We start from the raw sequence: 22,717 nt of genomic DNA on the forward strand, positions 1-22,717 counted from the left end.
TGCTCTATTTTTACCATTCATTACCAAGTCATAGTAATCAGTGTGATGACCTATTAAGAACTTCACTACTTTGAAATCCTGTAATTTGCAGTCAACAGATTAGCAGTATTTAATGTTAGAATTTTTTTTTGAGCTTGCTTAAACTTCTAATTACTACAAGAATAAATCTTTAAATCTGAAGCCAGGGATTGAAAGAAATCCAAAACAATTTAGATTTTATTACCTGTAAGTAGCTCTTTACTAAGCTTTAAATTCCCAAAGCCACCTACCTGGGTAGAACTGCTGGAATAGTGTCCTGCAGCTTGCAAAATCATAATTTATGCTGAGTTTTTGCGCTAAACTAATTAAAATTCCAGGATTTCCTTAAACATTTTAATATCGAAAACAAACCAGAAGCAACCATGTACTTTAGTATTGTACCCTTGTGATTTTTACTTGAGTTTTTGCAACCTGAAAGAACTTATATATTTTTCTAACCATTTAATTAGTACTCTTGTACCAAAATGAATTAGACTGAGTATTAATAGTTGGGTGGTATGTAAAACATGCCTGCCCTTACAAGGTCAATGCATGGCATATAATTCTTTTTTGCAGCTTGTAAAAGTTCTTGGGTAACCAGTCTAGCTCTATATAAGCCAGAGACTTGATGCCTAACTGCACAAATGGAGACTAGTGAAAGAGATGGTATGATTTTAGAATTCTTAACTTCGCATGATCAAAGTCCAAAAATTCTGAAGCTCTAACATGGAGCATATTTTGTATGGGCAGATGTTGCGCGATTGCATCTGATTGGCCGTATTCTCTCACTGCTCATCCTCTTGCTCTTTACGTGTAGAATGCCTTGGGATTTTCTTTAATCTTGTTCGCCAAGGCCTTCTATGGCCCCTAATTTCTCCTAATTTCATTCTTGAGCTCATTCCTGGCAACTTTGTAATTTTCTAGAACTCTATCAGTACCTAGTTTCCTGAACCTTTCTTAAGCTTTTCTTCTCTTAACTAGATTTTACACATCCTTTTGTACATTTTTTTTTACCCTATGCAACTTGCCTATGCAGAATGCCATGCAAGTATTCTGTGAACATTTGCCACATTTCTGCTCTGCATTTCCCTGAAAACATCTGCTTCCAAGTTCCTTCCTAATAGTATCATATTCCCCCCCCCCCCCCCACAACTAAATGTTTTCTTAATTGTCTGCTTCTGTACCTCACCAGTGTTATGGTAAAGGAGATAAGTGTTGTGATCACTACCTCCAAAATGCTCTCCCACCAAGCGATCTGACACCTGACCGGGTTCATTTCCCAATACCAGATCAAGTACAGCCTCTCCTCTAGTTGGCTTATCTACATATTGCATCAAGAAGCCTTCCTGAACACATATAACAAACTCCACCCCATCTAAACACCTTGCTCTAAGGAGATGTCAGTCAGTATTAGGAAAGTTAAAATCTCCCATCACAACAACCCTATTATTGCAGCAACACTGTTCCAGAATACACCTCCCTATCTGTTCTTCGATGTCCCTGTACTATTGGGGGCCTATAAAAGAAGCACTCAGTAGAGTTATTGCCCTCTTCTTGTTTTTGACTTCCACCCACACTGACTCAGTATATAATCCCTCCATGACTTCCTCCTTTTCTGCAGCCATGACACTATCCCTGATGAGCAATGCCACACCCACACCTACACCTCTTTTGCCTCCCTCCCTGTCCTTTATGAAACATCTAAAGTCTGGCATACTCAGCAGCCATTCCTGCCCCTGAGGCACCCAAGTCTCTGTAATGGCCACAACGTCATTGTTCCACGTATTGATGCACGCATCCACATTTGTTTATGATACTCTCAAACCTTTGCAATCTGACTATACTTCCTCACAAACCTCCTACAAGCTACCTCTAATTGTGCGCCAACTGCCCCATCCTCTGCCTCTTCACTTTGATTCCTACCCCCCTGCAAATCTAGTTTACAGCCTCCCCAATAGCATTAGCAAACCTCCCCACCAGGATATTGGTCCCTCTCGGATTCAGGTGCCACCCGTCCATGTTGTGCAGGTCACACCTGCCCCAGAAGAGATCCCAATGATCCAGAAATCCGAATCCCTGCCCCCTGATCCAATCCCTCATTCTATTCCTATACTCACTGTTGTGTGGCACAGGCAGCAATCCCAGTATTGCTACCCTTGAGGTCCTGCTTCTCAGCTTCCTTCCCACCTCCTTGTATTCTTCTTTCAGAACCTCCTCCCTCTTTCTTCTTTTGTTGTTGGTACTAATATGTACCATGACCTCTGGCTGCTCACCCTCCCATTTCAGGATATTGTGGATGCATTCAGAAACATCACTAACCTTGGCACCTGGGAGGCATACTACCTTCCGTGTTTCTTTTTCACATCCACAGAATCGCCTATCGGTCTGCCTAACTATAGAGTTCCCTTATCCTGCTGCCATCCTCTTCCATTCCCTATCCTTATGACCACAGGGCTAGGTCCAGTGCCAGAGGCACAGCCACTGTTGCTTCTCCCAGGTAGGTTGTATCTCCACCCCCCACCCCCAGCAGTATTCAAAATAGAGTACTTAGTGCTAAGGACGACGGCTACAGGGGTGCTCTCCACTACCTGATGCTCTTCCTTCCCTCTCCTGACAGTCATCCACTTATGTTTCCTGTAACTCCCGTCAATCATCTCACTTTCCTTAACAAGCCGAAGGTCATCGAGCTGCAGCTTGATACACCTGGCGCAGATGTGGCCGTCAGGGAGGCTAGAAGTCTTCTGGATATCCCACATCTGACACCCAGAGCAGAAAACTGGCCTTGCAGTTAAACACACTATTCTTAAGTTAGAGAAAAAAGAGCTATGAAAGCAACTTACCTCACTGAAGCCCCAGTGAGCCAAAGCCCTATTACTGTCTCGCGCTACTCTGACAACTGTTCCACTAGGCAATGTCTCCCTTTTATCCCGGAACCTTCTCAGAGGCCTCGCGCAATGACGAGCTACAGCGTTTGTGCACTTCTCCCATTCGAATCTCCCTGGTGGTTGGATTCTTCCATTTTATGAGTTAATTCTTCTTGGGGGTCCCAGTGGAGTGTAAGCGATAGATGACCTCCCATGTCCATCGTCCTCTGAGCCAGTTTTTCAAGGGTGGACCAGGAGTGTCCCCATTGTTTAATTTTGGCCACGATGTCTCTCCTCCATATGTTCTTTGGACATCCTTTTTTCCAATTTCCTTGGGAACTCCACTTTAATGCCTTTCTGTTGATGTTGATTGACTTCCTTCAGATGTGACCAATTCACCTCCACTTCCGCTTGTGTATTTATATCTCTATGGATTTCTGATTGGTGTTTTCCCACAGTGTCTGGATGGTTACTTTGTCAGTGCATGTGATTTTTAGGATCCTTCTCAGGCACTGGTTGATGAAAGCTTGCAATTTCTTTGTAGTGTCTTTGTTCTCCAGGTTTCAGAGCCTTATTGGAGCACTGTTTGAACAATTGAATTGAAGATTCTGATTTTGGTTTTCCTTTATATGACTGGATGTTCATACTTCAAGATGTTGAAGACTACTCTGGCCTTGACATCCTCATCCATTCCACTGTGTATACTCACAATGCTTACAAGATGAAGATCACTTCCAGGGTTGTGTATCTCATCACTATGGGTCTATTGCTGGTGCAGTTTATCTTCATCACTTTTGTTTTATCTATATTGGGTCTTAGATTCAGCATTGTGGAGTTACCAGTCAAGGGGGTTGATTTCTCTTGCATCCATTGGTCAGAGCTAGTCGGTAGGTCCCATGTCACCTGCAAACTCTAGGTCATCAAGTTGCTGCCACATAGTCCACTGGAATCCATTTCATTTTTCACTTATTGTCTGTTTCATAATCTAATGTATTGCCAACAGGAAAGGAGCATAAAACATCCTGCTTCACCCCAGTGAAGCTTTCTGACAGTTTTCCCACATGTATGACTTTGCATGACATGTAGGAGTTCCTGATGTATTGATATATTTTTGTGGTATTCCATGTTTCATATGTTTCCATAGTGTGTTTCTGTCTTAAATTGTCAAGGCTTTCTCTTAGTTGAAGTTGACATAGAGGGAATTATTCCATTCAATTGACTGTTCTATGATTATTAAGGTAGCTGTCTGATCTCTGCAGCAGCAATCTTCCCTCAAGCCTGCTTACAGCTCCCTTAATGTTTTGTCAAAGCTTATTGAAGGTTAACATCTTTCCATCCATCGACATTAAGGATGTTCCTCTCTAGGTTTTGGCTTTGCAGGTCACCTTTATTTGGAAACTTGATTATGTGAGTTTGCTTTCACTCTTGTGGCATCTTTGTCCCAGATGTTGCAGAACAAAGTATATAGGGTATCTGCCTTCAATGCCTCTGATGGTACACTATCTGGGCCAGTTTTATGATTTCCTCCTTTTATAGCTTGGCACAGTTGACAGCCAAGTCTGGTGCTTCTGGAATTAAATGAGATTCTGGAGGAGGTGGTCTTTTCAGAAGCTCATTGAAGTACTGTGCCTAACGTTGGAACTATTCATCTTTAGTTATAACATTTCTATCGTTATCCTTCACTTGGGTGTTGATCTGGTTGAATTTGCCAACTAGTTTCTTGATAGTGTTGTATAGTTTCATATTCCCGTTTGCTGAGGCTTCTTCCACTTGGGACACAAGGGTGTTTATGTACTCTTTCCTATCCCTCTTGATTTTTCTCTATTCCTGTGCACTCTGAATCACTTAGTTGTATCAAAAGATCAAAAGTTTTGTAGGCTGTTTGGTTTAATTGCAATATGCAGTAATTTAAATCATCTACTTGTGGGATTTGAGTACATAAGCAGATAAACTAAAACCATACTGAGGGAATGCTGCATTGTTTTAAGTACTCCTTTGAAGATCTCTTGCCATTAAATGTGCCTGATCAAGTGGATCTGAAAGGCTCCATTTAATGAACAGGAGTTTTGAAGGTGATTGTTATTAAGTTGGCCAGTATGGACTTGACCAGTAAAGTGTTGACCAACTCTTTTTACACTGAAATATTGCAGGGTATAAATTGGCTTCATTATTTACCTCTGCAGCTTTCGTGATAGCATTACTCATTTGCTTTAATGTTTTTAGACTATTTTTCTAACTCTGGCTCAAGAATGATTTCCTGTCACCAAGAAATGCTGTGTAATGTAAGGCGCCTTGAAAACCACTGGGCTAGATTAAAACCTAGTTTATTAATAGCCCTGACTATCCAGGAGTGCAAATACAATCTTTTAGTTGTAGTCTTAAATGTTTGTTATTTGCACTCTGCAAAGGACAGCTTCAGTATTAATTCCTTAATTTTCTCCTGCTTTCTGAAATGTTCTATCATTTCATAGTGTGAAATACTCTTAATGTCATTTTATAATCTCAATTTCTCCATTAACTTTAACTTTTTAGGGCCATGTATTCAATATCAAAATTGCAAAACAATTTTTAACAAATGGATAGATGTTTGAAATCTAGGTTTAAATAATACACATATTAGTTTACTTAGTTAATTAAATGAAAGATTAAGAGCTTCCAAGTTAGACCTACTGTAGCTTATTGAAAACATTTTTTGTACAGTATGGTTTTCTCCATTGGAATATAAGGAGAAAATAAATTTACCTAATGAATGTGTATATGGGAAAATGATGGAATAGTTGCATTCTGCATGATGCTTGAACTATCTGTTGGAATTGTTGCTGTTTACCTTGACCAGATATACTTTATATTAATGCATATTTTAGTTATTGTTTGACCTACTGTAGCTTACTCGAAACATTTTTTAGTACAGTATGGTTTTCTCCATTGGAATATAATGGAAAAATAGATTTACCTTATGTGTATATGGAAACATTATGTAATAGTTGCATTCTGCATGATGCATGAGCTATCTGTTGGAATTGTTGCTGTTTACCTTGACCAGATATACTTTATATTAGAGCATATTTTTTTAGTTATTGTTGCACAGCCTGTCCAATGTCACCCTTGTATTTTAAACTTAATATTTCCATCAAAAGTAGTTCCTATTTCAAAAACCGCAGTGTTTACTATTGACTGTTTTTTTTGCTGGCTTTTCTAATTTGCTAACCAGTGCTCTCTGCTGCTCATCCTAATGCCAACCACAGGAGCAGCAGCAGCTGCCACTACTTCAGGTGAGAGATCCCTCAGTAGAAACTTTTTGTTGCCATTCAGTTTTCTTTTGAAGTCATATACATTAGCACACATCAATGTGTGTGTAACAGCAAAAAGTTGGTTTGTGTTATGCATTCAATTTTGATTTCCACCTCATTTGTGCTCGTTGACCTCATTGCAGATTTTAACGACTTGATACAAGCAAAATAGTCATGCAAGAGTTTACTGATTTTTTAAAAAAATAAGCACATTGTTAACAGCTGTATAAAATTTAATTTGCCTGTGATTATCATTTGAAGTAGCTGATAGTTTTGCACTTTGGATTAATTGGTATTTACAGTTACCAGACTGAATTATCTTCAGTTAATGCAGAATATTCTGTTTGTTTTGAGCCTGTTCTGTGTCCTCATCTTACTCCCCGATTGTTGTTGGTATGTATAAAGTTTCCTAAATTGATTTTCCTCTGCTTTTATTTTCTTAGCCCATAACCTTTCATGCCATAACTTAATCACTGTTTTTGTTTTGGTGTGTGATATCTAATCCAACATTAATTTGGAAATGTGATATAATTTTGGTGCCTCATTTACCCATAACTTAGTGTAAAGCAAAACTGTAATTGCAAAATTAAGTTCCAGATGTCTTGTTAACGTGGACGGGTTGCCATAAAATGTCTTTTCAATATAATATAGTATTGAATTGAAACTATCCTTTCATTTTAGGTTGCAAGTATATTAGCTATGGGTTGTAGGATAAATGCTTCTAGCAATAATTATGAAACTTAAACTAGCATTGGATTTGACATAAATATAAGGTCTGATTATAATAGCTATTCTGCATTGCTGGCAAAAGCAGTAATTCACCCCTCAAGAACTAGTTTCTTTCTAGTACCTGACTTTAAATTTGATTTCAATTAATGACAATGCCTTTGTTTGTAAATTGGTGCCAATGGTTCTTGCCAAATTGTGAACAAATTGAGGCATCGATATATTTTTTTACACACTTGAGTTGAGGATTCCAATGCAACCATTGAAGTCTTTGTGCTGTACAGTAGTTGGTCTATGATAGTTTTTGTCAGATGAATAAATTCTTAATGGTTGACGTGTAGGCTTTATAAGGTTAAAATTTGGATGTTAATTCAGTTAATTTTCAGAGTGTGAACCGCCAAAGCATTTTTCCAAAACAACATTCAGAATTGGAGGAAACTAAGATTTTGAAGAGATTTTTAGCAGTGCGGAAGCAGCTTGAGCCTGTATCATGAATGTTGGCTTGATTGAATGGTTACTTATCTAGGTTATTTTGAGTTGCTAATGAACGTAAAAAATTCTGTTCATGATCTTAAAAGTTTGCTCAATGTGCTGAGCATCTGAAAAACTGTTTAGAATTATCCACGCAAACATTTGCAAGCAGGCCAGGCAGGTAACCAGTTGACCTTTCTGCTGAAGTTGTTTATTGACTCCAGTATTTGGCTTGTATTTTGTTTTACTAAAACTCACAACTAATACAAATCTGTTCTTCTGTATCCAAATGATGCAAACTTCACAGTAATCAAACTCTACTGCCTTAGTATATTGTGTAATTTTACCAATTATCAAGTAGATCTAGGCCTCATATGGAGCCAGTGATCATTAATGGAGAATGTGTGGAGCAGGTTAAGACCTACAAGTATCTGGGAGTACAGTTAGACAAGAAGCTAGACTGGACTGCCAACACAGATGCCTTGTGCAGGAAGGCACAGAGTCGACTGTACTTCCTTAGAAGGTTGGCGTCATTCAATGTCTGTAGTGAGATGCTGAAGATGTTCTATAGGTCAGTTGTGGAGAGCGCCCTCTTCTTTGTGGTGGCGTGTTGGGGAGGAAGCATTAAGAAGAGGGACGCCTCACGTCTTAATAAGCTGGTAAGGAAGGTGGGCTCTGTCGTGGGCAAAGTACTGGAGAGTTTAACATCGGTAGCTGAGCGAAGGGCGCTGAGTAGGCTACGGTCAATTATGGAAAACTCTGAACATCCTCTACATAGCACCATCCAGAGACAGAGAAGCAGTTTCAGCGACAGGTTACTATCGATGCAATGCTCCTCAGACAGGATGAAGAGGTCAATACTCCCCAATGCCATTAGGCTTTACAATTCAACCGCCAGGACTTAAGAACTTTTTAAAAGCTATTATTAATGCTTTTTGAGATAGTGATTTAGATGCATATCATATTTTTTACTGAGTTAAGTATTGTATGTAATTAGTTTTGCTACAACAAGTGTATGGGACATTGGAAAAAAAGTTGAATTTCCCCATGGGGATGAATAAAGTATCTATCTATCTATCTATCTATCTATCTAGCACAGGTTCAAAAGTAGTTTTTTTTAATCAGGTTACTGAATAGACAACTACAGTATATTTTAATCTGATTTTGCTCTGCATTTTGTTCTCTAAAACTGCTGATGGATTTTACTTTATTTAAACTTGAGCCCCTTGAACCTGTTCAATTTGTACCATGTTTTGCAATTGCAAAATCAGTTATTTGAACTTTTTGACAGTAGTAAATGGTTTAAAATATACTCATTCAGCATGGGGTGGGGTGGGAGAAGTGGTCTGGTGTATACTCTGACCTTTCCAATAATACTAATGCATCACTTTTACCTAGATAACCATTTATTTAAAATGCTTTAGAGATTGATAAAGCTACTTTTATTGAGTGTTATCTACAGGGAGAAAAACTATTTGGTTTTCTTCAATGTATCTTTTAAATGTTAAAATGGGTGTTGAGGGAAGAATGGCAAGTTTATTGCTTCTGTGCATGTATTACATTAGAAAGTTGTAAATGATGCCACCTCTAAATCTGTAGTTGACACATTACTGTACTGTTTGACTACTAATTCTTGAATGTGATGTAGAATTTTTAAATCTAGATTAATTAGACATATATTCTTTTGATAACATGAGTATACTGATTAGTATTAAAGTCTATAATCTAGAACTTAGTGTCAATTTTTATAGTTTCTGCATCAAGGGATAGTTGTGTTAAATATCAAGCTACAGAAGGTAAATTATGCCAATTTTTACTGAATGATTTTGCATTTTTACTCTTGCAACCAAATGTAATTTAATGTGTTGCAGAAATTGTTCAGTTAAAAAAATGAAGAGATACTTATTTGTTTATACAGTTAGCTGGCTGTGTAGTTACAGTGCCAGAGCATTGCTTATTAAGAACGTAGTTTTGAAGAGAGCGCAAACATACCAATCATGGCTGTCAGAATAAACAATGAGACTTAGAGAGCTTGTTAAATTTGTTTGAAGTACATGTAAATGATTTTGCACTTATAAGTAACATACCATGAAACTTGTAACCAGAAGTAAATAAACTTATAAAGTGCAAATCATGAAGCAACCCTTTTCCAGTCTGCCCATGTGACAAGCCATCTGCTGTATGAAAATGTTTAATTCCTTGAATTTTGTATTTTTCTCTTATAGAATGTAGTGCAGCAAATGTTTCATTCTATGGTATAAGAATAATTTAAAGCATCTCTAATACCTGTGCCACGAAGGGCAAAGGAATACTGGAATACTCCACTGTCAGGTTCTCCAGTAATAAGATAGAGAAAGTTGGTCTTTACTACTGTTATTTTTGGGTCCTTGATTTCCCTCTATCCAACAACTTTGGAAGTACTGTATCAAGCACTGTAAGAGTTCAGGATAGAGGTTCACCAGCACCAACTTGAGAGCAAATAAGGATGCATAATGTTGGACTTGCATCTGTAAATAATGAAACCTCATGATCTGTCAGTGAACCACAATGGGGATCGTCCTCAAATTGACATATTGCTAATCCCCTTTTGTTATATTTTGCAGCTTGTTAGATTTATTATTTCCTAGCAATATTCTTCATTTTGTTTGCTAATTGTTTAAATAGCCAATTTTGATTCATTACTGAAGAATGCTTTCAATTAATAGCCTGGTTCTGAGTTTTTAAACTAAGTGGAATTGCTGGTATTTAGTCAAGCCAAGGTGTCTCCTAAACCTGCACTTTTGAGTATCATGAAATGCAATGCACTCAGTTTCATCTCTTTAAAGATAATGTAATAGAATATTGTAAGCATGAGTTATCTCCAAACTAAATACAGCTCTACAGTTGCCATTTCAGAATGTTTTCAGTGGCTTGGTGCAGAATTTCTGCTGCATTTGGAATTGCAATTGTACTTTGGTGTTTGGTTGAATTTCAAAACACTTGTATGCATCTAAAAGGTAATATGAAATAGGTGGAATGTTGGAATATAACTTACAAATAATTTGTTACAGGGAAATTATGGAAGCCCAAGCAGAAACCTGTGGAGCAGCATGTAGAAGAGCAAGTAATTTTGGATCCAGAACTGGAAGAAGCTTTGACCAGTGCATCAGATACTGAACTCTGTGACCTTGCAGGTAACATATCTTGAGTGAACTTTAGTACATTGCTATGTTTTGTTTTTGTCCTTGGTCAGCAATGGAGGGGGAATTGTGTAAGACAGATCTCAAGTTTGGTTCTAATTGTAAATTACCAATGGATGTAATTCCTATCCAAGTTCTGAGCTATTTTACAGTATTATAGATTTTTCAGTGAGCCAGATGAGTTTAAAGCATGCATTGGAAAACAAAATCCAGTGAGTTTGAAGGGAGTATGAATAACCACATCTGGTAAACCAATCATTCAGGTGCAGGATTATCAGAGATGCAATGCATTTCATAAATAGCATCATTCATTTGCTGGTGAAGTTAATATAATAAGGCCTAAACTAGCAATCAAGAGATTTGTGTTCAAATCCTGCCATGGCTGCTGCAGAAATTAAATTGTTAAATTTGGCTAATCATTTAAAAAGCCCTTCATGAGTAATGCCCATAGAAGTACTAGAAATGAGCTAACTTTATTCACTGTGGCCTGTCGGTTTCATGGCCCATCAATATGGTTGACTCATGCCTTCTGAAATGCCTGAAAAAGCCATTCAATTCAATGGTAATCAGTATTCCATTAAATCTTGGATGTCTACTAATTACTGAGCAACATGCAGTGCACTATTACTAAGTGCATTGCGTCACAAGTGGTCATCATGTAGTCTTTCCGATGAACTTCAGTGAAAAGTTGTTTATACATATTAAGTGCTCAGCATCCAGTGCCACAGTACTTGAATGTTTATTCCTGCCAGACTTTTACTAGCCATCCTACAGTTACAAGCATTTCTAGTGGGTAAGAGTTGGGGAGATGAATTAAGACAGGAACAGGAAAAGACAAAATGATCCTAACTAGAGATTTCAAGGAAGCATCTATGCTTCTCTTAGAAATGAGTTATGTTCCAAGTGGTAGAGCAAATAGGATAAATCAATGACATGCAGTAACAGCTCAATCAAAAATCTATAATACTGTGTAATATCTCAGAAGTAGAATAGGAATTGCATCCACAGATAATTTAAAGTCTCAGAATATAATCTGTATTCAAACTGTTTATAATTGTATCAAATTTTAGGGTGTCCATGTATTATCTTTGATTTCTTTCCCCCATGCACATTTTGGAAACTTGATTACTGAAACTATAATCATGTAATACTTCATTGTTGCATGGCAGTGACTTCACGTTACCAATGTCTTCCTAGCAAAGAGTGAATTCTAGAAATCTGCCACTTTAAAGTAATGATAGCCAATTACACTTTCAAATTGCAAATTGTTTCAAATTGTATTTTGAAATCCATATTTTGTGCACCTTGGTTATACAAAATTATGATGAATTAAATTAAACTGAGGGTAAACCATCTGTTCCAATCTTAGTATTATACTTGTTACTGACAGTAATTAATTTGGTTTCAGTGTGCCTTTTTTAAGCTTCTATCACTTATTTTAAAACTGATTTGAGGCAAATGTTTGAAAGGTTATCAAACCTGTCAAAAATTTTATTAATGCAGTGTTTCTCAATTCCAGCTATTCTAGGAATGCACAATTTGAGCAACACACATTACTGTGATTCAGTTGGTGGAAACAAGGGTTTGAACAGTAAGTTGGAGAACATCAATAATATATAAAATTGTTTCTCAATTGATTTGTCCCATATTTCTTGAAGAAACCATGAACTTCATGTTGAAACAACATGCTGATTTCATTATGTATTCAAGAAATTTGTTCTCTTATATAACACATTTCTGCAGCATTGGGACATAAAGCCTTTGGAACCTATTCTACCATTCAGTCCAGCCATGGCAGATCTGATCTTGGCCTTACTCCACTTCCTTACCTAGTTCCCTCATAACTGATGACTGCTATTAGACCAAACTCAGATTTCAATATATATTAAGTGATACAGTCCTCGGAGGAAAATTACTAATTTCAGTCTTGTTCTGAAGCTATGCCCTCTTGGTTCTGCGTTTTTCCATGAGGGAAATTCACTCCACATCTACCTTTGTCAGCCCCAAAACTGAATTTCATTCTTCAAAACTTCCAATGTATAGGCATAGACAGTTAAGTTCTTCACCTGCATGCTAAGAGTCTTTGATCTGCTTTGAATGATAATATATATCTACAATTAAGGATGTCAAATGTAGTCTTGCCAAAGACCTGATCACTTTCAAGTCTTCCTATTATTGTACTTAGTCTTTCTTACAGTGAAGATTGTATTTATCTTTTGAATTACTTGCTGTACCTCTAAAATGTCAGATCCAGATTTTACAGCCTTCCAGTCTAAGTTCTTCCTGCCAGAGCGGATTTAACTCATCTGCCAGAGTTTAATAATCTGTCTACATTTGAACTTCCATTACTTTTGTAGTTTGCTTTCCCATCTATCTTTTTGTTAGCAAATTCTGCTATATAATATTTGGTGACTCCTTTGAAGTCATTAGTATATAGTTAATATAGATTGACATTTCTTAATTCACAGCAAATTCTATCACTGTTAATCTTTTAACCGTCAGTAATTCACTGACTTTGTGCAGCACTTGTTATTACAGGATGACCTGTTTGGTCACTAACACCTATACCAGGTATTTTGCACATTGAAAATTTTCCTGTGTGCCACCTAGATTTTCAACAAGTTCTGGTAACTATTCCAAATTGCTCTGTTATTTTCATACTTCACTTAACCTGAAGTTGAACCAAAATGGAGGTGTTTATTGTTGTGGACTTTGTTTAATGCTGTAGGCATTGAGCAGGTCAGCTGGTTTCCGTACAGAGTCCAAAAGTTATCTGACTGGCAATACATAAAAAATGCTGGAGAAACTCAGCAGGCCAGGCAGCATCTATGGAAAAGAGTAAACAGTCAGGCAAAGACTCTTCCTCAGGATTTTTTTTTTTCCGAAGATGCTGCTTGGTCTGGCTGAGTTCCTCCAGCATTTTGTGTGTATTACTTTGAATTCCAGCAACTGCAGATTTTTTTTGTGTGGGATCTGACTGGCAATGACTTTTTGTTGGAATGACTTCCAGCATCTGCAATTTTTGTTTATTTTTTATTATTGCACATGAGAATAGTCTGATTTAATAGAATAACTTTTGCTTAGTAATTCACTTAAGATGTTTTAAACCTTGCACACAAAGGGAAAATAGCACTGACTTCATTGAAGTAAGCCAAAAACCAGCTTCAGTTGCAATCTTGCATTGACTTGATACCTGCATATTGCTATCTGAAGCAATACTTCATTCAGATTACGCTTAAAATGCATTATGGAAGAGTAATTTTCCTTGTAAAAAGCATTCCTTTGAACATTTTAAAGAGCTCAGGATAATTGGTGGCAAATGCATTTGACTTCCTTTGATTGGTACCTTCCAGATGTTGTCAAAGGTGAGAAGGTCAAACCTGTTATGGACGAACCTCCCAACCCGACAAATGTAGAAGAAAGTTTACAGCGAATAAGAGCAAATGATCCTGGACTTGTGGAGGTTAATCTGAATAATATTAAGGTAGGGGTCGGTGGTGTTGAATATTGTATTTTTATTTGAAAAATACATTTGTATTTAAATCCTCTATTTACAATAATATTTAAAAGCTATTCTAAGCTATGGGCTGGCAAAATAATTCCATTTAATTTAAATTGTCATCTGTACTTTTAGAAACCTAACAGAGTACTTCTCTGCCATGTTTTTTTAATTGTCTCCAGCCAAGACTCTTGTTCTTTCCAGCTAAATGATGATCTTTTCAGCTTCAAGGGGTTAGCTCTGGGATTGTAGCAAATGGACCAGTTTGGCATCAAGTCAGCCAACTGTTCCTTCCATGGATTAATGAAAATCTTTTGCTATTTAAGCTTTTAAGTGACACTCATTGAGTGTTAATATTAATGGATCTCAGTGCTTTGTACCTTTTGTAGTGTTGCTAAGACCACTTAAAGAATCCATGCACAAATTATCTGCACTTTTTGGACCTATGTTTTGTGATTACAGGTTTTTTAAAATTTAATTTTGTTTATTGCTGTATCTCTCAGGCATCTCATGAACTAGTTTGTATTCATTGTAGAGAAGCCAAGTGTCTCTTCAGAACCTTCAATTCTGCAATAAGCTCATGATCTAAAGGTGGCACTGTTCTCTACCCACATGTCTTGAATACAAATGAAACTACAATAGGTACCCTGAGACACTTGAAAAACTGTCCAACACTCTTGCAAAATCCTCCAAATGCAATAATATACCTACCATGTCAATGCCACTGCCTTTTCCTAAACCAATATTCCAAATGTTAAGACTGTGATGGCTTTCAAGAAGTTCCATTGGATGGGCAACATCATCTGTATGTTTGATCCCAGACTCTAGAAATAAGCCTTGCACCTAGCTCCAGCATGAAAAGTCATTTCCAGAAGAATAAAGCATTTCAAATCAGCTTTATTTCCTTAGTGGGAAGTAATATCCTTGTTGACCTACCTGGTTCATGATTACTCAATGTAGAAGGACACTTCTGTAGGATTTCCTGATGGTAGTATTCTAGACCCAACCATCTTCATGAATGTCATTAATGACCTTCATTTGCAAGATCAGAAATATCTTTATTACACAGTCATGAATGGTGCTGAATGTCTCAACTATTTAAACAGCTGCAGCATGACCTGGATAATATCCAGGCCTGGCCTGATAGATTGCAGGTAATATACATGCTGCACAAGTGCTAGATATAGATTTAGGTCCAAATTAACTTTATTTGTCATGTACCGTAGATTGAAACATGTACTGAACTGCGATGCTTGCATCAAGGGCAGCCCACAAGTGTCGCCATGATTCTGACACCAACATAACACGCCAACAACTTACTAACCCTAACTCGTACGCCTTTGGAATGTGGGGGGAAGCTGAAGCATCCAGAGGAAACCCATGTAGTCACATGGAGAATATGCAAACTCCTTACAAACAGCAGTGGGAAATGAACATGGGTTACTGGTGATGTAAAATATTATGCTAACTGCTATATTACTGGCAGCCCTTTAGCCACTGACTATGTTGAACAAGAGAAAATCTGTCACTCCCTGACATTCCATGGCATTACCATCACTGAATCACCCACTCTCTGTCTAGGAGGTTAACATTGATTAGTTACTGAATTGGAGTAGTCATATACACAATGTGACTCCAAGAATAGAGAATCTAACTCCCCCAAAGCCTCTCCACCATCTGCAAAGCTCAAGCCAGGACTGTGATGAAGTACTTCCCCACAATACCCCTCCCCCTTTGGTTGAGTACATTTTCAAAACTCAAGGAGCTTGACACTATGCAGGATGTAGCAGCCTGCTTGAGGTATATTTGCATCCATCCACAATCATTCACTCCAGCACCAGTGAACAGCAGCAATTTGTACCAGCTTCAGGGCACATTGCAACAACCCACCAAGACTCCTCAGACATTGCATTCCAACCCCACAGCCTCTACCAGCTGGAAGGACGAGCAGCAAAAGGTGAGAATGCCGCTGACAGGAAGATCCCTGGAACTCCCGCCCCCCCTACAGCATTATGGGTATATTGAGACCTCAGAACTGCAGCAGCTCAAAAAGACATCATCTTCACAAGGGATAGGCCATTAAATGTTGGGCTAGCCTGTCAAACCCATAAACCCATCCCTTCAATCAACAGGGCAATATATTTTAAAACAAAGTACCAGAACACATTTGGCACCACAAACGGCAATGTTCAAACAGCAGAAGGAGCTCTCAGTGTTTCAAGTAGCTATCCCAGCTACCTGCCTGCACAAGAGGTACAATGCTCAGATCAATGTCGGGCAGCTCATGATGCCTTGAAACTGCAGTACTACATAAATTATTGAATTCATTCAGTGAACAAAAAAAACCTTAATTTTTACCTTCGCTATCCAAGAGGAAAATTTTTTTCAAATGCCATTTCTTTCAGCAATTGTATTTGTGGTTTGGCCAGTTGAAGTTACTAGGTTGTTCACTGGTGAAAGGAAAGAGGGCTGGCAATTCTTTTTCACCAACCAGAGCATAACATCAGCTAAGTCAGGCCTGTAAAAGCGATGAAGAATTCCATATGCAGTATTTAACACAATCATCCCCTCAATTCATCACTAGACTTTGGCCTTGGTACCACCTTGTGCAACTGGATCCTCAATTTCCTTGCTGGCCAACCAAGTCAATACAATTGATAACATCTCCACACTCACCATCAGCACTGGGCTGTAAGTTTAGCTCCCTGCTCTACTCGATACCTATGATTACATAGCTAAGTATCGTTCCAATGTCATATTTAAGTTTGCTGATAAGATTACCGTTGTTGGCTAAATCAAAGGTGATGACATATTGGCATTTAGGAAAGATGCTGAAAATGTGGTTGTGGTACCGCAGCACTCAATGTCAGCAAAAGCAAAGCTGATGATTGACTACAGGAGGAAGAAACCGTAAGTTCATGAGCCAATGCTTGTGACGGAGATGGAGGGAGTCAGCAGTTTTAAATTGCTTGATATTTATATATCGGGATCTGCGCTGGGGGCAGCACATCAATGTCATCATAAAGAAAGCACAACAGCATCTCCACTTTCTTAGAAGTTTGTGTAGATTTGGCATCTCATCAAAAATTTTGACAAAGATATTTAGATGCTTAGTGAAGAGCATCCTAACAGATTGCATCATGGCTTAGTAAATTGCTAGGGCTTTCAGCGGATTTTCAACGTGGTCACATCTGGTAAATATAGTTAAGGTATTTGAAACTGGGCAAGTTGGCCATCAATCTGACTTGTTGGCAATAACCAGTGGGGTCAGAGAAACAAGGTAAATACTCTATTTGAATTTGTCCTCTAGAATATTCCAATTCCAACGTTAAAGGATTTTGCGGAAGCTTTGAAAAAAAATACTCATCTGAAGAAGTTTAGCTTGGCAGCTACTCGGAGTAATGATCCCATTGCTTTTGTAAGTTTTATTTTTGTGTATTCACAAGAAGTATTTATTTTAATGAGTATTTATTTATTTATTTTAATTTGAAAATCTAGATGACAATATGAAATCTTGGCAGTGTATTGTTGCCTACACTCAGCAGTGCTGTATTATCAACTTGGCCTGCTAACAGCCACAGCTGGTCAAAACTAAGGCAACTGTACTACATTTGAAAAAAAATAATAATTTTAGTTGAATATTTTATGCTAAAATATCAGCAGTTAATCTGTTTTTAACAATTTTTCTTAGACACTTCAGAGATAGTGGGTTCTTTTAAGAAAACTGCAGTATTCTTTTGGTCTGAATTATTGAGACTGAGTGTTGAATACAAATAGGAAACTGGGTGTTGGAATAAGAGCCCAGTGGAAGGATAGTACAAATGATTTCATTTGAGTCAGGCTTCTGAATGTTGCAATGAAAAGGGAACTGACAGTCATGGTCCCAAAGAAAACTAACGATTAGTACACAGATGTAAAAAGGAATTAAGAAAACTATTGGACCGTTTTTTTTTCTGTGTTGCAAGATGCGTGGATTACAAGAGTTAGGTAGCTTTTGATGCAACTTTGTAGGCTGCTGCTGGGCTGCATCTGAATTAATGCATAGAGTTTGTAATTCATGTTAAAGGAGCCAGTTTAGGGAAGGTTTATCCTAGTGATGGGTATTGAATTAAGAAAGAGCTTTACGTGTGTTGCAGGGAAAATGTCAGAAGCCATCAGAGACGTAGCAGAACACTTAAGCATTCAAGGCAATCAAGCAAAGTCAATGCGATCTTTGTAAAATGAGAAATGTGCTTGCCTGGAGTTTGGCATTTTAAGCTAGTAGTGCCTGCTGTGTATAGATTGACCTGGTCAATATGGAAGTACTTGGCTTTCTGGAAAATACGGTGTCAAAAATCATAATGCAGCATAAATATTCACAATACAGAAAGCACCATTTTAGCATAACTTGGATAAGTTTGGTTGGCTGATGGGAAACTGTTAGAATAGAGGGCCTTTTCTCATCGGTGAGACACAATAGGGGTGCCAAAGGAATCTGTTGGGGCCTAATATTTTTCCAATGTATATAAATATATCGACTGTATAGATGCTTAATTTGCTAATGATACATGTATGAAGAATGTTATGAAGAGATACAGATTGAATTTGGCAAATGGTTGGCAAATGGAGTATTATTTGGGAAAGTGAAATTTCTGGTTTTACTTGGAAAATAAAGTACGTTACCCAAATAAGAGCATGTTAAACCTTGGGTTGATGCTTGATCCCTAAATCAAAGGGATCTGTATTTCCTATGCAGTAGAACTGAAATCTTTATTTTTGAGACTTTGTTTTATGGCACTTAATTAAGCATTTTGTTTTGGAAAGGCCTTAACAGATATGCTCCGAGTAAATACAACACTACGAAGTTTAAATATTGAGTCAAACTTCATCACTGGTGCTGGTATACAGGCAATCATAGATGCACTGAAAGAAAATGAAACCTTAATGGAGATCAAGATTGATAATCAGGTGAGCTGCTTCACATTTTTAGAACACTGAAGTAAAAACAGTGTTGCATGATTTCTCTTGGATCGTAACTGAAGTAGCCCAGAATATCTAATATACCCTTCGTTGCTTACATTTCATACACATATAACTTTGTCTTGGTTTTAATTATGCTTTCTGCCAAGAAATAAACATTGCATCACCTTCTTCTTCAGTGAGACCTTTCAAGATTTTATTGTTGTATGAGGATTTGCAAAGATATGCAGTACATTGTCATATTTTTGTAGTTTTAAGATAGAAATTGAGTTTGAATGTTTTATGTATCAAAAAATGTCCTGTGGTTGCTATATGAAAACCTATTGCTAACTTTTGTATTAATGTACAATACCATGCCTGAAGTACTTTAAATGTATTTCCAAGTGTTCAGTTACCTCTCTTAAATCTTCCTGTTAGACTTTGAACCCTAAAATTATCAGATTATAGTAGTAGAGGAGTGGCATAGTGAACACCTTTCATCAGATGTCTTTCTACTCACAGCGCCAGCAACTAGGTGCAACGGTTGAAATGGAAATAGCAGAAATGTTGGAAACAAACACCTCAATCTTGAAATTTGGGTATCAGTTTATGCAACAAGGACCACGGTCAAGAGCAGCGGCAGCCATAACTAAAAACAATGATTTAGGTAAGTAAGCACGACAGTCACCTTTGGTCATATCATAGTAGACTGATTCCTGAAGGAATTTTCTATTTCTCTACTCCAAACTGCCAGTACTTAATAATTTTGGATCAACTTTATTTGACATATACATTTAATTTGCATTGCATTGGTGTTACATGCAATAAAAAGATTTCAACAGTCAAACAATAAAATGTAAAGTTATGTAGGATGTGGAATAAAATGTGCATTCATGCCAGCATGTATTCAGTGTAAACAGCATTATCAAAAAGTAGTTTAGTGTGTTTACATTGCAGTGACTGGGTAGAGGGGTGGGGATGGGATGACTAGAATGTTGATCACAAACAGTCTGGAGGGAAGAAACTTTTAAGATAGAACCAGCGACCAACAGTGATGTTTTGAAAACAGCCTACGAAACTGCTAGATAATCTAGTAGATATATTTCTGAACTGTGATCACTGCAGTCTGTAATTCCCCTTTTAAGCATGTTCTTTGGAAATGACTAAGTAATCTAGCGCTTTTGCAGTCTCCTGGCAGATTCAGCCAAACTAAACTCCCAAGAGTGCAGGTACGGCTGGGGCGGACACTGTCGAGGCCTGATGGTGGAAGACAAACCCGTAGCTGGCTCCATTATTCTGTCCCATTTAAAACATTGAGCAAAATTTAAATCATCGAGAATAAGAGCAGTAAACTGATGTTAAGTATAGTCTGCCTGTGTTTGATTGGACCTCCTCTCGTCTCGCTACTGCTATTGGGTGGAAGGTATAGGGGTCTTGGGTCCCATGCCCCCAGGTTTAGAGGCAGCTTTTGCCCTGTAGCTATTGGATGGGCTTCACTCGCCTCAGCACTGAACGGGCTGCGCAGCTGTGGACTCTGTAATTCATGTTCCATGTGTTTTTGTTTACTTTGATTATTTGCATAACTTGTTCAAGGCTGAGGGCGAAGGACAAACCTGTGTTCAATTCTTTACTCCCAAAGGTTTACTTCAGCGCTGAACTGACTGTAGCAGTGGCCTGCAACTATTGTCATTCACCTCAGTGCTGAAATGGCTCTGTGGCTATGGCCTGCAACCACTGGGTTCCTGCACCACCTTTGCTCATCTCCATGGCTGTGGGCTCACTTTTGGGGACTCTACGGTCAATGTTTTGTGTTATTTGTTTTCTGTTTCCCAGAGTTTGTTCTTTTTCACACATTGCATGTTTGACAACTCTTCTGTTTTTTTAATGGGTTCTGTGTTTCTTTGTGGCTGCCTGCAAGGAAACAAATCTCAAGATTGTATAGAGTGTCCATACTTTGAACTTTGACGTTTTTGCTTTAGTAGCCCAATAGTGCTTTCCAGAAGGGAGCTTCTGGAAAAGGTAGTTTGCTGGTTCTATAGTGTCAACAATATTTCCTTCCCACTTCCTTGTCCTGTACTCATACAGTACAAGTCCTGCATGGATGGTAGACTGCAGCCAATGACCTTTATGGCACATGTTGGAATATAATTCTAGGGCCTGCTGTCATCTTCTAATTTCCAGCAGAATGCTGGAAACTCAGCAGGTCAGGTTGTATATGTGGAAAGAAACAGTTAATATTTCAAATCCAGAGCTGGGAATCCTCTGGATTCTGGCCGAAATGATCATTCATCTCAAGTGATAAAAGCTAAGTGCTGCAAATGCTGGCAATGTGAAATGAAAGCAAAATACTGGAAATAATCTGTGGCTCTTACAAAATCTGAGATGACTTTTTTATCAATTCATCAATATGAAATATGAACGTTATTTTTGCTCACTCTACCATGCCAGCTGAGTATTTGTTTTTTAAACTTTGGTGTATGTTGAAGGTTGTGTACCAGGAGGAGAAGAATAGGATTTGGGTTCAGTCATTCTTCTCTTTAAAGTGTATGACTGCAGGAGAAATCAGACCAATTCAAAGTTTGACTGATTTGTCTAACTTTTTGACCCAAGTATATAAAAGTATAAGGCAGACTTGATGGTCGTCAGTAAGTATTGTTTCAACAATGTCAGAATAGAATTCAGATGACAAGGTTCTCCTAAAACTCAGCTACATCCAGTAGGTTGGCTGCCATCAGCTAATCTCAAATGGAGCAGAGGAAATAAAAGTTGAATTTCCATTCAGTCATCCTTGCTGTGTTATGTCAGATGATAAGATTGGGTACTGACTTCACAGCTGTGTACAGACTTGTGCTTGCTATTACTGTCCTGGATATTCAGAATTGGTGTAGTTCTAACCGAAATTAGTAGCTTCAGAATATGAAGGAATGGGATGGGCTGTCAGATTTTGGACTTACCTGCACTCTTTAAAATATTGTGCATCTTTCATTTGAAGTAGACACCCAGCATTTCTGTTTTATCCATCCCTGTGATTATTTGTGTCAATTTTTTTTTTGCATTTTGGTCATGTTCTGTCATATCACTAGGTCAGTCCATTGACTAAAGTACATTACTATAGTAGGCCAATATGTAATCTTAGTGAAATATAAGAATATGTCAATATCAGTTGACATAGGGCATGTTGGTATTTCCAGGTATATCCATATGTGGGAATGAATTGAACAGACATCCCATGACAGAAATTTGGGTCTCAAGCTTATCTCGTTAGTAACAGTTAGGACTGTGTTTTATACAATCACAGCTAACCCAAATAGCCAAAATAAAAGAAGCCAAATACACAACTAAAATAGCATGGTGCAGTTCCTTCCTGCATAGTGACAATGTAAACTTCTAGCACAATTCATCGTGGAAGCTTTCTTGACATACCAAGTTGAGTTAAGTTCATTTGCCCTTAAATATAAAATTGAAGATCCTTTAGAGTTGCATTAGTTCTGTTTCTTTCATTGGGAGGAATCTTTGCTATTATAATGTACCTATGAAATTATCCTTTTACATTTCTATTTTCTACAATGTAATTTTCCTGAAAACATTTCATATGAACTAATGGTGTATATGTAACTGAGATTTCCCCTTGAAATCACACTTTTAAAATTCACGCTTACATGCTAAATTATTTTTGTTCCTGATAGTTGCTGTCATCTTGATTCTCCTCTCTGGGATATGAGTTAATTATAC

General features: G+C 37.8%; 1 protein-coding gene across 4 annotated transcripts in view; it reads left to right on the forward strand.

Moving 5' to 3' along the window:
- The window catches only part of tmod2 (tropomodulin 2), a 105,766-nt gene that overhangs the window by 81,000 nt on the left and 2,049 nt on the right, over positions 1–22,717 (forward strand). For 3 of the 4 annotated variants that reach the window (XM_073033147.1, XM_073033146.1, XM_073033145.1), the window contains exons 4-10: positions 6,128–6,154; positions 10,420–10,542; positions 12,068–12,139; positions 13,902–14,032; positions 17,358–17,465; positions 18,851–18,994; positions 19,508–19,652. In XM_073033147.1, coding sequence (XP_072889248.1) covers positions 6,128–6,154; positions 10,420–10,542; positions 12,068–12,139; positions 13,902–14,032; positions 17,358–17,465; positions 18,851–18,994; positions 19,508–19,652 — 750 coding nt within the window. The remainder of the gene's footprint in view (positions 1–6,127; positions 6,155–10,419; positions 10,543–12,067; positions 12,140–13,901; positions 14,033–17,357; positions 17,466–18,850; positions 18,995–19,507; positions 19,653–22,717) is intronic. The other variant, XM_073033148.1, reaches the window with a different exon arrangement.

Source organism: Hemitrygon akajei, chromosome 30 (assembly GCF_048418815.1).
Source record: "Hemitrygon akajei chromosome 30, sHemAka1.3, whole genome shotgun sequence".
Classification (NCBI taxonomy): domain Eukaryota; kingdom Metazoa; phylum Chordata; class Chondrichthyes; order Myliobatiformes; family Dasyatidae; genus Hemitrygon; species Hemitrygon akajei.